General features: G+C 46.6%; 1 protein-coding gene across 4 annotated transcripts in view; it reads left to right on the top strand.

The window, feature by feature from the left end:
• Positions 1-15,581, top strand: part of Mms19 (MMS19 nucleotide excision repair protein) — a 53,994-nt gene that overhangs the window by 4,995 nt on the left and 33,418 nt on the right. For all 4 annotated transcript variants that reach the window (XM_077687932.1, XM_077687931.1, XM_077687934.1 and 1 more), the window contains 7 exons: positions 257-385; positions 3,113-3,177; positions 3,803-3,964; positions 7,399-7,476; positions 7,576-7,665; positions 10,476-10,515; positions 10,576-10,709. In XM_077687932.1, coding sequence (XP_077544058.1) covers positions 257-385; positions 3,113-3,177; positions 3,803-3,964; positions 7,399-7,476; positions 7,576-7,665; positions 10,476-10,515; positions 10,576-10,709 — 698 coding nt within the window. The remainder of the gene's footprint in view (positions 1-256; positions 386-3,112; positions 3,178-3,802; positions 3,965-7,398; positions 7,477-7,575; positions 7,666-10,475; positions 10,516-10,575; positions 10,710-15,581) is intronic.

Below are 15,581 nucleotides of genomic sequence, written 5' to 3'. Positions count from 1 at the left end.
ATTTTTGTTGATAGTCTTCATTCTGGTGCGAGCAGACGCCATGTACAAAAGCTTTTTCAGCTGAAAAATTCCACTATGAAATTATGTGAACGAAGATCACAGCCATTCTCAAAGGTGGAGAGAGAGAATGAGAGGAAGAATGCCTGCAGGTAGGCAAGGCAGGCAGTTGCAGGGGTACCAAGCCCGGAGTGCTCTCTCCACACCATAGGCAGTCGTGCAGAGTTTTCATTCTTCCCTTCCCTGGTTTCCTTTTCAGCGCTGCGCAGGATGGGTACCTCCCCGTTCGTACTCGGCTGCATTCAGGCCATTGAAGGTGAACGGGATCCAAGGTGCCTCTTGCAGGTGTTTTCCATTATCCCAATGATGTGCAGCAAATTTCATTTGGGTGAGTAGTCGTCTTCTAGTTTGGGGCCAGACTGAGTGAGCAAGCGTCTTTGTTTGCCCCTCTTGCTACCAATATTTATTTTTCTAGGCCCATTTGAATCTTCAGATTTGTTGGGGACCTTTGTCATAGAGAGCCTACTTGTTTTTTTTAAAAGAAGAATGAAGACATACTGTTTTTTTTATCCTTTATTTTTTTACCTGTTCAATTTGGTAGCAGACCAATGAAACGAAAAAAAAAAAGGATTGGTGTTTGCCGGCCAAGTCAAAAGGAAGGTACTGAACAGGGCCAGAGTTCATCAATAAATATCAGTGGCAAAAGTCCACCCCAAAATTTGATGACTATGCCACCCTGGCCCCCCTTCCCCCTCGCCCCTTGGTGCGATGTCTGCTGGTGAAAAGATAATGCTTGTTCACAAACTTTTTCGCACATCATAAGATTTCTCTTAGCAATAGACAACTGCCCATTTTGTTTATTGTAACAGTTTTTGGTGATTCGGTTAATGTTGTATATATCGCAGTGCATTTTTGGCTAGTTAAACTTCTAATTTGCAGCATATCTGAAATCTGGGGCCATGTCAGGGCAGTGTGGTACCTCTGGACAAGCCAGTCTCCCATCCTGGGGAGTTATTATGTATCTTTTAAAGTATTTTAATGAGGGTGTTTCAGCGTAACTTCAGGGACACGAAGACAGTACTTACTAATGTTTAAGTGCATTCAGTAAAAGCCTGCTTTTATGCAAAATGTTTATGTGGTGTCATGTTACAAAGCACCGGATGTGCTTCCCAAAACAATAGAAAAAAGTTGTTGGGTTGTGACCAGACCCAAATCCCTACTCCTTGCTGCTACAATCACGTCTACTCTCAGCAATTATTTTAACAATATTTCACTTTGGTGTCGGAGAAACAGTGTACACATTAATCCAACTAAAACAGCTTTTATGGTTTTCCATTCACACCATGAACCACTTCCCTGCAACCCAGTGATTCTGTCCAACAGTTATTCAATTCCTACGGTTAACCAATTTTCATTCCTGGGTGCTTTGCTCGATAATCATTTGAAGTACACTGACCGTATTGCCCATGTGAAACGGAAAGCTGCCTTCGGCATCTGCATCCTATTAAAGGCACACCCATTCTCTAAAACACTCTCACTAATCTCACTTTACTTTGCATTTGTTCACATCCATTTCACCTACTGTGCTGCATCTTGGGGTAACATATACACAACCCATTTAATGCCTCTATAACATCTGCAAAACCAAGCCATTCGTGCCATTACTTTCAGTCCAAGCTGGACTAACGCTTCATTGTTACTTACAAAATATCATATACTCACAGTTGCAAAATTCAGCCTACTTAATTACCTGTATAAATCTGGGAATAACCTCACTCCATTTAACAGTCTGAACCGTGATTCACTCAAGAACTTGAATCCTACTAGATTCGCTTCAGCTAGCAACTTACTTTTACCAAAAATACGCACCAATTATGGCAAGCTGAATACTACTTTTGTGGCTGTCAATAACTGGAATTCTCACCCGATAGAAGTGGAACAATCGCAATCTTTATCAGGCTTTACGAAAAACCTCCGTGAACATTTACTGAACCACAAGCAATAATTTGTTAAACTCCTTGAATCTAATGTTTTCATGTTTTATTTGTTATTACATCCCTCACCTGTTGTTCACCTCATTATTTTTTGTAACGTTATGTCTTACGATCTCTCGGGATCAGGATGGTGATCGTATGAAAAATGTGCAAAAAAAGCTCTCGGTTGTTTTTCACACTAGCGTATGGTACATTTTTCACTGCTGTTCTTGCTGCTGCATTGATTTTTTTGTTTTTATTAGGAGGTTCCCCTCCGGCCTCATGCTCTGGGACCTGCTTCTGTACATTTAGTTACGTAAACATGTTTCTGGCAAAATAAACTTCTTTTGTTTGGTAACGAAATACGTGCCAGCCACTAGACAACTGGCCTGGCTTGTTCAGAGCACACAATAGTCAGATCAATATACCACTCATGTGGGGCTGGAGCATGCTGTGTTCTGACTCTCTTCCCTTTAAGTGTGCTATCTGCGCACATGCGGGAGTGTGTAAAGTAGCTGCTAGAGTTCAGCTGAAACACCTCAAAGGCGCCAAATGCATACTGCATTTTTTGTTGTTATTCATCGTAATAGTGAATAGTAATAGCAAAAAAACAAAACAAAACAAACAACTGCCTTCCGCCGTCTTTTGCCTTTGCTCGGTACTTACAAGCCAAAGAGGTGTGGATTTTTAGAGTGATAGCATTCGAAGCAATTCCTAGAAGTTTCGGGGCAAGTGATGGTGTGGCTAGAAGAGACATCACGGGAAGTAATGCCATTCTGTGATGGCACCACTTCCAGTGAGACCATCACATCACTGTGCACATTCCCAGACACATTTTTGTATTTTATTACAGCATGTTCAAACTGTATCATAATATACCTGCTAAAGTCTTGGCTTGGGTAGTTTGTGTCGTCTAAAATCGTCAACATGGATCTTGCCCCTTCTGTTGTCAGGGGAACTGTTTTGCACATAGTTTTCCGCTCATCCCACACTGTGTGTGCATTCCTAACAGGGCTTTGGTGCAGCTGCTTCATTCGGCCCGGAGGCTTCATCGCTCATATTTGTATGCCTGGAAACTTGTAATGCGCCAACAGTGTACCTAAACAGGTTCTATATTATATCATTCAATGCTGTTCCCCCAGATTCGTCTCTACTAGAGCCACTGTTCGAGGTCTGTGCGTGCTACTTTCCAGTGGACTTCAACCCTGTAAGTTTTGATCCTTGCATGACGAAAGATGCCGAGCATGGCCATCTTAAGTATTTGTGGCTTGTGAGAGTCCCTTTTGGGAGGCTTGCGGGGTGAAGGGGCAGTCAGCAGAGGTCAGTGTTGTGTAAGGTTTTTTCTCTTTTAGTAGTCTTGGATAATCTGTCTCTACACGACAGGTCGGCTTCTACAAGCCCCGAAAGAGGAAGTTGTAATTTAGCTATAATTTCTTTCACACCCCACTTTGTTCCTTGGCGAGTGCACGAATGCCTCCTGAAGGCTTCCAGGTCTAGGCACAGTTGGGGAGTGCTCACTCTTAGAGCATGCATGCGCCTGTTTAAAGCTGGCGCTTTCTTGGTTCCGTGCTGTCACATCAGCACAAAGAATGCAATCAGTGATCACCATTTCATCGCTCATTTAGATACAGTGAAGCTTGCATGCACAGCACCAAAGGACAAAGATGGTTGTTGGGTTTGCCCTTCCCTTTGTTACCATAATCTGCATTTTTACCCCTTCATTTGGCACCTCTGGCCATGAAATTGTTTTGCACTTCAGATGAGACATTTGCTTGCGAGTGATGCTTACTTGTTTTTTCTTCACAGTAATTTAACTGATCTTGCATTTGCAGCCGCGCCGGGAGGTGGGTCAAATCGCGCGAGAGGAACTGTCTGAAGGACTGCTCAACTGTTTGACAGCTGCACCTGGCTTAGGGAAGTTCTGCGTACCACTCGTTGTGGAAAAGTTGGGCTCTGACCTTGTTCAGGCAAAATCTGACGCTCTGGAAGTTCTGGTGAGTTCCTGCTCATAGGCAGTGCGATAGATTTGACAAGCTGTGCATAGCTCTGGGGCTCGCTGCTGCTTGTTGCAGTGCCTGCGTACTGTGGGTAGCATTCGGTATGGTGCTCTGGCACAAATGAAAGCTGACCAAAAGACATTGCTTGTTACGCGTGTCTGCTGCAATATGTTGCACATTTTTCGTCTGCGAACTCTATGGTGTGGTAAAATGCACTTGTTAAATGTGCAGCTTCTTATATAGAATGCACACTGATGGTGCATTTTTTGCATTTGCAAAAAATGCTGTCTGTCATGTACACTATGCAAGCGACTTCCGTGAGAGAGGTTGGGTGACATCAAAATTGTTAGTTTTGCTGCAGCTGGTATCAATGGCTGCTTTCCTGCACAAGTGAAGTCACATCTCAGAGTTCTGCGTAACTGACCCTAGGGCCGAAATACATGAAATTTCTCATATTGGCACTAAAAGTCAAATACAAAGATTTGAAAAGATGTTCAGAATAGTGAGGACAGGCTCCAACTTGCCCAGCAATGCACCTCAGTGGACTGAAAATTTGAAGATGAGTACCGACTAGGGCATTTCATGCCTGAAAATGCTTGCTGATTAGACCTGCACATTTTAAAGGGGCCATGCAGACAAAACACAAGTTTCGTTCATTCGAAAGATTGCTTCGTTAGAATCATACTGACACCACTTTTAACGTAAATCTTGCTCAAATAAGCTATATAAATAGGAAAAAAGGGAATGGCCATGCGACCCACTAGCTCATTTCCCGCTCTAGAACCTATGACGTAATATGCACAGCTGTGCGATTGGCTGAGGCCAGCAAAAGTAAACGCAAGTTATACGGGGCTTATTATAAGCTTGCAGAACAAGCTATTTTTACTTAAATGTTATAGCAGTAAGAATGGTGGGGTAAACAATGGAAGTTACAAAAGTACGCGTAAACATAAAAGTCTCGGTGTTTACTGCTGTTGGTACTGCGTGCACTATGCTTGTTAAAGGGGCACTGACACAAAATTTTGAAGGCGAGATAACTTCGGAGATAGATTGGCGGGAACACATATACATCATCTGCAAAATATCAGTGGCGAATACAGCCTAGAGCATATTTAAAGGGACCCTGCAACACTCGCCATCGACTACTAGTAATGTATTTTGGGATAAAGTTTATTGTCCCAGAAATATCCTCCCGCAAGAATTATGAAAATCCGTTCACAATTAACGAAACTACGCGCGATGAGAAATCGCGTATAATCGTTCCCTCTCAACTTGAGCGCGACAAGGCGACGAAAGCTGCGCGCTCTCTTCCGGAGAGAGGGGCGGCTCGCGGAGTTCTCTTCGGCGGCCTTCGATATATCACATGCCGGGTAGTTTTCTCCTTTTCTCTGCAACGCGGAGGGGCCTATTTCCGGTCTGGTGCCACAAAAAAGCAGGCATGGATGCCTGCTCGCAAGTGCGCGCTCGGGCTGGTAGGGCGTTTTTGAAGCAATAAACGTTTGTAGTCGAGTGGTCCCGTTGAAAGGGAAGTATTGAGCTCATCACTCAAACTCCGCACGCACTCAAAACACAAAATAAACGGCAAAACTTTGCCTACAGGTTCAGGCATAGAAGAGGTTCGTACACAGCGATGACAACGACTGAAATGGGAGAATCTAGCCGCAAAGTTGACCAGTGACAGCCGATCGGGCAGCCATGGCCTATGTGATGTCCCTTAGGCCATGCATAATGAGGACAACTGAAGAGAGAGCGGTTTGTTTTTCCGTGTCTTTCACATCGATTTGCGCGCTCACCGCTTCACGTGCACGTGTAATATTTGGCTCAGGTATTCCTGGCAGTGTAATCTAAACGTCGCGCAGGTTTACTTGTACTGCTCAAAAAGTGTTGCAGGGTCCCTTTAAAATCAATTTTAAAGTGTGCGAAATGCAACCGAGCAGCCAGCAGAGGACTGTAAATAAACAACATTCAAACACGTCACGAGTTTGCGTTTGCCGCTTCCGCACTGCCGGCGTTTTTCGCCGGCTCGCCCGGCTCGCCGCTCCAATCGGAGGGCCAGAGGGCGGAGCTTCTGCTCTCGAGAACGAACGACCCGATCGTTGGCGGCGGAGGCGCCGTGATTTCATCAGCTCATCGGGCAGCTGGCCGCGACGAAAGTTCTACAGCGATTCCAGCCACTCTGTTTCTATTGCTGTTTATTACCATTGGATGCGAAAACGCGCCGGAGGCACGAAAAGCCCACTGAGCGAGCCGCACGGTCGCTGTGCAGGCGGCGGCCACGGCCGCGAAGTGGCCCAGGTCGGCGCAGGTAGCTCGAGTGATAGCTTGTTACCGCTGCACGAAATTGTCCCCAAGTCCCGACCATGGTGGCTTACATGAGAAAGGAGTTAATGATGCGATGGCGGGTTGCATTAAAAATTGTCATCTGCACCGCTTACGAGAGCGCCACTCGTGAATATCCGCCGCAGTGCTAAGCCGAACACATCTGTAGGCGGACCTGTAGGCAGACCGGCCGGCTGCTCCCAGCGCGCGTCTTGCCACCCACCGTCTCGAGCGTCGCGCGTCGTTCTTTAGCCACGGTAGCATTTGCACTCGCAGCGCCTGCGTCACATCCACGGTCGCTGTTTAATTAAGCGCCTCACGAGATCTGTACGTGGGGGCATTCGCAGAAACTGCCATCGATGCGGATTCGACAGTGCTACGGTGGCTCTGCTCTGTGATATCCCTCCGACGGTCACGTGGTCAGCTTTGTTCACACAAAATCCACAAAATCCATCGTTTCGCGGCACTCGCTGAAACCGAAACTGCGACTGGCCGCATTGAAAATGTCTCTAATTAAACAACCGTCGCACGCTGAAGCAAATGAGGTTTCTACAGGTTATAAGTAGGTCACTAGCTACTTATCGCAACAAAAAAAACAAGATGCAAAATTTCTGTGTCAGTGCCCCTTTAAAGCTCCACAACAGTCCAGTGCTTTGGGGTTGTCTCACACTGTATTGGCCGAGAGCATACCCAATGTTTCACAAAACGGTTACTTCCAACTGCAACAAAAAACAAGCCAGGTGCAAATATGGTGAGAAACAAAGTGAGGGCGGACAGTAGTCCTGCACAGTATGGTGGTGCCATCTAGGAGGACTGACGGTAAACGAGATGTTCCGGGGTCCGCCGCAGACTAAACGGTGTACTAACGTTCGCTTGAAGACCTTTCCGTGTTGGATCATTGCAGACATCACGAAACACACGATTTGGAAAAAGAGTCAAAATTTTAACTTTTAAATTGATTAATTTTTCAGTGAATAAAGCATTGTTTGCTGTTGGACAGCACTGGGTGCACTAGAAAACACCAAATTTTTCTAATAAAACAAATATTTTTTCTGCATGTCCCCTTTAAAGGGCTTTATAACATTACTTTTCTTTCCTTTGCTTCTTTGCAGATTCGTGGAGCTGAAGTGTTTCCCCCTGGTTGTTTTGCTGACAAGGCAATATTAATATGGAAGCAAATACACAATTTGGTAAAGTATATATTGCTAACCTCGGGTTTTTTTTTTTTTTTTTTTCTGTTCTGGACAGGACAGCCAATATATTCAAAGCAAATGTATGGCTTCTTACAGGTGTTTGTAAATAGACATGAAGCCATCATTCCCTCTGCCTTAAAATGTCTCACAAGTGTCGCAAAGGTTATCTCTAGGCATCCGAAACAGGTGAGTTGTCACTGTTTTTATACTTACATCTTTTTTTTTCTTCTGCAGTGAAGCCTGCGTTTTTATAAGCTTATGGGGCTAACTTATGCAAGAGTAGTAGTAGTGTTGGAGACATGAACTGTGGACTTGTCTAACTCATGTCTCTGTTTGCATCCTAGTTTGTGCAGCGCCCCTTCCTTTGTTGCTCCACCAGTGGGCATCCGTGAACTGCCTGCGTGCATTGGTTCCATTGGTCCTACTCTACAGGCGTTGCACCCGGCTGCGCTAGTGCAACTAGTGCCCACTTGTCCCAGCTCCTCACTTTTTGTGACTGTCTGGGTCTTCATGTGAAATTTTCTTATCAGTCTGTATTGATCCTGCTTTGTGGTGATACCTCTCACGTTGGGCTCATTTTTGTCTGCAGCGATCAGTTGCTGTGGTGTACCGTGCAGAATTTATAGGTATTTTGCAATGCTTCCAGCTCTAAATTTCATATTTGCGCAGGGGCATGCAAAAATTTAAAAAAGAATCACAACCTTACATGGGTCATTGAATGGTACTTCCTAGAAAGCTGAGTCTTGCCACTGTCTGCACGATTGTAATGCAATTTGCCACATGCAAAAACATCCATGTGTACAATGAGAGTTTGGTGTACATTAAAGGGATACCGAAATGAGTAATAAATGTTGTCTGATCACGTGATAAGATTAAATTCTGCAATGTGCAGGTCACCCTCCAAAATTTTCCGGCCAATGTAGGGATTTTTTTTTTTTTTACAAGAAAAGTGCACTCCAAAGTGTTTCTCCTCAGACCAGGATCCTCGCCACTTTATTCACTTTGGTTGGGATGGATTTAGCGGACTGTAAACACATCCAGCTTCTGTAAACGGTAAATCATCAGGCAAGGTCGACGTTGAACATAAATTAGGTGGAAATGAAAATTTTGAAGACTGGGGCAGCATTGAACTGCCTACTCTGCAAGCCAGGGCAATGCCACTGCCGTAATTTGTGAGGGGGCCGTAAAGGGCACCTGTTGTCCTCTTCTCTCCTGGGCTTTGCAAATTTCTCCATTTCCACTACACAAAGGCATAAAGGATTTCCGGAGCGTAACTGCACAATGCCGTCACAAATAAGAATTTGACGTACTCATTTTCCCTTAGTCTTCCAGGTGCACTTGCTATGATCCAGTTGTCATAGTTTGAACTTTTTTCCTACAGTAGCTGCTGTGTAATATGTCCATTGCTCATACATAAGAGTGTGCAGCCACAGGCTTCAAATGGCCGAGCTGTCAGGCTTCATAACCCTGGCTCTTGCTGTTCAAAGGGGTCGGGCTTTGGGTGGGATTGTGGCACGGGAGAAAGTACCGTATTTACCCGATTCTAACGCGCACTTTTTTTCCGGAAAAATAGGCCGAAAAATCGCATGCGCGTTAGAATCGGATACGAAACCGAAACTGCCCAAACAGTGGAAATTTCGTCCCACCCATCGCCATTGCCATCTCAAGATGGCGCCAAAGCTTTTAGCAACGATTTTTCGGACGCAGGAAGCATAGGCGCCTAGGCTTTTCTATCGGCGTTCACACAAATCGTCAAATTGTTCCACTTGCGCGCTTGATAACAGCAACGGCAGCAGCGGCTCTCACGCGTCCAAAACGAGCGGTCGGATGAAGCGTGCGCCTCTGGAGAAGCTTGTGGGATGGGCGTGCGAGGCGTGGGCCACGATCCCATTGACCATGGTTCAATGTTCGTTCAGAAGTGTGGCATCGCGAACGCGCTTGACGGCACCGAGGACGAGATGTTGTGGGCAGCGGAGAGCGACGAGGAGTGAGATGAGTGAGATTACTTCGGAAAATAAATCGCCCGTTTTTTTTTTTTTGCATTCGTTTTTCTTGCTCACAAAGGTCCGTGCGCGTTACAATCGGAGGTGCAAGTTTTTTCGTTGTTTTTTTTTGCCTGGAAAATCGGGTGCGCGTTAGAATCGGGGGCGCGTTAGAATCGGGTAAGTACGGTAATGCAATGGGCTGAACTGACGCAGGACAGTAGGCTGCTAATGCTATGAAGCAATTGCTTCCAGAGCTTGCAGCTTGGAGAAAAATGCTTGTTGCAGCTTAGCCCAAGCATGGTTCAATATGAGTGTAAATTTCACTTAGCAGCCCCTCTTCTGGGTTAGGTATAGTATCAGCACTTGAATGAACTTCCATGCAGTTTTCAAGGAAGTCATTGAGTGAAGCATTTCTAGTGCGCCTCCTTATTTGGCCGGGGGGGCAAAAATTAGAAAAATCACCTTTTATTACCAATCAGAAAGGCTTGTGGCAGAATGCTTGTTTGATGAATGCTCTTGCACACAATTATGGGTCCACTTGACTGCAGTGCACCTGAATTGCTGCAATGAAAGAGGCAATGCAGGTCAATGATGAGGTTCAATGTAAAGTTTCAACTCCAAAGATGTTGTCTGCTCTGTGACAGTATGCAATTCAAAATGTCATTTCTGCATTGTGCAGTGCGGGGCACATTTTTTAATCGCACTGCACATCGGGCCTTGCACTGCAGGTTAGGCCTTGCCATTTACCAAATTGTTTCTTTTGGATGCACTGACTGGTTATTCGGCTGCAGTGTGGTGAAGCAGAGCCACAAAATATTTTTTTAGGCTGTAGGGTTGCGTGTCATCATTTGTAAGGTGCAACAAAGAGATAGATGTAATTTAAAAATAATACTAGTAACTAGGCAGTTGTAACACAGCATTGTGAGTTGCAAACTTTTACTTTGTGTCCAGCTCCAATTCTGAAAGACTGTCAGTGCAGGCATTGTGCATATTTCTTCTTTTTTTTTCCAGGCCAGCTTGTTGACAGCACTTTTCAAGGTTGTCTGGAAAGGTAAGGCATTTTCTGGGTGCCTGGCCAGGCTGGTTAATAAGCAGCCATGTTTTTCTGCAGATCTTCAGGAGGGTGCAGCACCAGGCATGGGCCAAGTACTGGAGGCATTGGCAAAGGCCTCAGCAGAAGCCTGCTCAACGGTCCTCATGGAGGCACTTCCAAGCATTCTGAAGCTGCTGTCCGCAAAAAATGATGTGAGCATTGAGAACGAACACATTGAGAAGTGCAACTGGCGATGCCTTCAAGTATGAAATGAAGAAGGGTCGAGTTAATAATAAGTTAAGCAAAATTCAGTGTGTTTTGAAGCTAAAAAGCAATTGATTTGCCTCTGACCAGGGTGTCGAAGCGGAACCAAACCAAACTGGTATTTTTCCTGCAACTTAACCTGAACCCGAACCGCTATTTTATGAGCCCGGTGAACCCGAACCGGAACTGAACTGAAAAAAGAAATAACAGTTACTGGTTCAAACGACGAAATGGTTTGACTATACGTAGTACGCAGTCAGTGCATTTTGGGGCTTTTCTGTTTCTCTCACCATCAACTTCGTAACTAGTCGCCTACTTTCCTTTTCATATCAGTCGCAACACCATCAACGCTCTCTTTGTCGTTACAGGACACATATGTGCACCAATGTTGCAATGGCATTTTACTGCTGGTAGCGCGAGCAGAGTTCAAGGCTGAGCAAACGAAATGTCACTGTCTCGGCGGCCTGCAGGCGATGTGAAACATTGGCATTGCACTTCCCTCACTGCAACTGTTTGGGAACAATCGGACCACAGTATTGCTGCACTGCGCAATGGCGAAGACTAACACTCGAAATGTCCATGCATGTGGCATTTCTTAATTAGCTTAAAAAAAGGTCGCGCACCTGGAAAGTGTAAAGGCTTGACAAGTGGCCTTCCAGTGGTCTTCCCTTAGTCTTCCAGGTGCACTTGCTGTGATCCAGTTGTCATAGCTTAAACTTTTCCTACAGTAGCTGCTGTATAATGTGTCCATTGCTCATAAAAGAGCTGCTCGGGGGCTCAGCCGGTGGATGCTGACCCCAAGGATGCGGGTTTGATCACCGCACCCAGCTGCTGTTTCTCGGACGTATAGGAAAAACAATAGCTTCCCTTTGTCGAGCCCCAGGTGGTCTAAACTGCTCAGCCAGCCTGCAATGTACGGTATGCCTCTGTGCACAGGAGTAGCTTTGAGGCGTCAAACGTGCCAATATTTGACGAGAAGTTTGTCCAGGGGAAAATGAAAAAGAAACCCGCGTGGTTTTAAATTACTCTGCACCGAGTTTCCGCACGAATAATTGCTCCCATTTTTTGCTGCCTTCAGCCATTGAATAAGCAAAACACCAAAAGGTAAATTTTGCTCCAGGCATGCCTTCTTTTGTCCAACAGTTAACACACACATACAAATGTGTCATTATGGAGAAGGCAGCGAGCACCGTGGTGCCTGATATAATGGTCAGTTTTATAGACTTCCTTGGGCTAGCTGTATGGCATGCGAAAATGTTGTCTTTATATATGTCTGTCTCTAGATTTAACCGTTCGGGTAAATGTTAAGGGAACTCTTGAATGAGACGAATGTATAGGGAAAAGAATATTTGAACTACTAAAGCTAAAACAATGCTTTTACACTTGTCAGCATTGTTGAGCAAATAGGAAATATTAGGGATATTTGAGACAAAATAATAATGCATAACTGATACTCGCAGTGTTATTTTAATTTATAATAGACTTGGGTGTAATTTTTTGCGAAATCAAACAAAAAACAATGCTTAAAAAACAACATTTTAACCACAAAATGCAGAAGGGGCTCAGGCTTGAGTTTTGGGCTCGTGACCCGCAACAATAATAAAAGGTTCCAACTGCAGATGGCCCAGAAGCAGTGCGAACCCACAAAATTCATTCAGCAAACCGTCCTGGTGTTTATCACAGGCGGACCGAGACAGCAGGGGAACAGTGGTAGAGTTAGGCAGGACATAAAAGAGGCAGTTACGCGGTAGGAGCTGCAGAAGACTATGGTCTTCAGACGAAACTTGCAGCAAAGGAAGCAGATACACGGCCAATTTTTCAGGACGCATAGGGCGGGCAATTTTGCATTTTTAACATATCCAAATAATGATAATAGATATAGAGTGGAAAGCTTTTAGCATATGGCACGCACTTTCTCCTTTTGCAAGAAACTGTACCCTCAACCTTGTAGATGCTACATAGTTTGTCTTGGATAAAAAAAATCACAGGCCATCTCCACTAACGTGAAACCTGGGGAGGGGCGAAGCATGCAGTGTATTAGTGTGTAGTGGCGGCACCACCATTTGCATTAGGCCCCACTATCATCATCTGCATCATCCCACAATCATAATCAGCGGTGCCTGGCTCATGAGCAGTTCCATGGGACACAGATGGAACACGACCGAGCGCCGGGGCGGTCGCATGTTTATGCCACTCTCTAAGTTCCGGCCAGGCCTTGCGCACCCGCAATAAATGTAGGAGAGCCACAGTGCATAACCGAGTCCACGGCTCCTTTCCTACAAGTGATGACCCGGATGTGATCCCCGGCCAGCGGCACACCGACATGGCAGCGTTGGGGGACCCGCCGATACCGGTGTTCAACGCACGCCACCTCAGAGGTTGGTTTTTCAAGCTTGAGGCCACCTTCTCACTGAATTACGTCACCACTCAGCCACTCAAACACTCCATCCTCTGGGAGACGCTCCCGCTAGAGCTCCGCTGCGTCCTCGCCCTCCCACCACCCAGCGAAACACCCTACGATGACCTTCACGCTGCCGTGCTTGCACACTACGACTTCGGAGATGACTGCTTTCGGCCTACAGCACGGGAGGTGCTGGCAGGGTCAGCACACGCTACGCTGCCGCACACGGTATCCTCCGGGCCAGCCAGCATGGCGACGTCCTCCACCACCAAGGCCGACGACCTGCTCTCCATCTGCAGTGCGGCAGCCCCACCTTCACCGACTGGACTTGAACCCGACGACATTGCACGTGCTCACCGACCACCTTCCGCCTCGCCCGCTTATGCCACGCCACGCACAGGCATTGGTAAGCCAAGCAATACTGAAGCAGCGACCTCACTTCCTCCTCGGATGACAGCGCCACCTCTACCTACACCCGCGGCAAGCCATTCTGCGACGTCACCCCACGACCGGTCCACCCCAACGCGGCCCCCTCAAAGCCATCCTATCCGGCAGGCACTGTGGGGCACCTATGGGACACACATCGACGCACCCACCATGTCTCGTCGTGACATTGCGTGTCCCATCACGGTGAACACAATGGAGCAGCACGAGTCTTTTGAACAAGACGTCCTCAGTCGCAACGACATTATGGACGAAACTGCCATCCCTTGGAGTGACCTGCTCGCCAGTCAGGAACCGAGTGAGATGGAGGACACTGAACGAGCACACGTTACCATACCACAAGTGGCTCAAAACTTCGGAGACTCCACTACTGCTCATAAATACCAAACCCCTTTCTCACCTGCTCCTTCGCGAAACGACGCCACGTCTTCTGCTCAGAGATGCCGCAGCGGCAAGCGAACACGCAAACGTCGTGCACCTCGTGGATGGCTCGTCCCTCCGCATCGGCCAGCTACCTCCACCAGAGTTACTTGATATAGGAGTTGCAAAACTCCCCATAGGCCCCATGCATCAAAAAGTGACTCACGATTGGTCCACTGTTTTGGATTTTGTTTTACAGTGGCGCCATCTGTTGGTGAAAAAATAAACTATACAACTTGCTTCGCTGCTCGACGACCTGGGCGAAAAATGGTATTTGAGTGCTAAAGGAGCCCAAAGGAGCCCAATGCCAAAGGAGCCCAATGTGTTCAACTATGCAAGTGTTTTATATACATACGAAGCAAGAATAGCAAAAAGAAATGCGACCGTGGGGTCAACCGTCGCTTGTGCACTGTTGTCTGCTGCGCATCCTCTTCGGTCTTCTGGTGAAAAAATAAATTAGAAGTCGCCTGTACAGCTTTATGGAAGCTGAAAATGATTATTTAGAGCCGCTTGATCAGCTACTTGTTTAGTTTTGGCATACAATGTGCTGTAGGCCAAACGATAACTGCAAATTTAGTACTTCAGGTCGAACCTATCTTGTGCCGGAGTGCCCGCACAAGCGCATATTGGTCGAGGCAGTTGAGTGGACGCAGCAACAATCGCAGCCTAAAAACCGGAGTTAAGATATCAATGAATAACTTATGAAAGCACAAAAATAAAGAATTATGCACTTGAAAAAAAAATTTAACGTTAAATTTTCTGTTTGAATAATTAGCTTGTTTTTTGGATAGTGCGTGCGGCGGCCGCAGTGGCGCCACTGTACGCACGATCCAAAGATGGGGGGGTTCCAGGTGCGGGCCGTTTTTTGAGGCGGAGTTTCGCAACTGCCTACATCGAAGAGCTCTGACCTCCACGACAGTGCTGGCGTCACTAGCTAAGCACAGACAACTTTTCACGTGCTTTTATCGACACCTACCCCTACGACTGCGCAGGACATTCTTCACCCGTTCACCTGCTTCATGTTCCTTCAAACGTGGAAAGATCTGTCACTGGAAGAAACCACCACGAGTGCCAATGTCACTTCGCCAGACCCGGCACCTTAAACGGACATGGCGCTACTTTTGCCGCACATGTCGTCGTGCCCCGTGCAGAGAAAGAGCTGCCTGCATGACAGGAACACCAAACCCACACATGCCGTCTCCATTCGACCACGTTGTGATCCTGACAGTGCTCTCGCCATCTGCGGGGCATCTCCTGTACTTCCGGGTGCGCCTCTCAGCTTCCACATCGCAAGGCGTTCGTTTCTGCGCGCAACCCCTGCGCCACTTCCAACCAAGACCACCCGATGGCATGAACTCTCACCAGACGCTCTCACGGGACAGACCACGACAACCTAAGGACCTTGAATGCGGACGGACCCTGCTAATTACCTGTTCTTAGCTGCACATAGCTGTATATAGGTTTTTATTCGCGAGCAATAGCCATTCAACTTACCGCGCTTCGCGCTAGGGGGGGAGCCCTGTAGTGGCGGCACCACCATTTGCATTTGGCCCCA

Source organism: Haemaphysalis longicornis, unplaced genomic scaffold, assembly GCF_048455015.1.
Source record: "Haemaphysalis longicornis isolate Haplotype H1 unplaced genomic scaffold, Haemaphysalis longicornis Haplotype H1 scaffold_1, whole genome shotgun sequence".
Classification (NCBI taxonomy): Eukaryota; Metazoa; Arthropoda; class Arachnida; order Ixodida; family Ixodidae; genus Haemaphysalis; species Haemaphysalis longicornis.
Note: the sequence above shows the minus strand (reverse complement) of the source record. Positions and strands in the feature narration are given on the sequence as shown.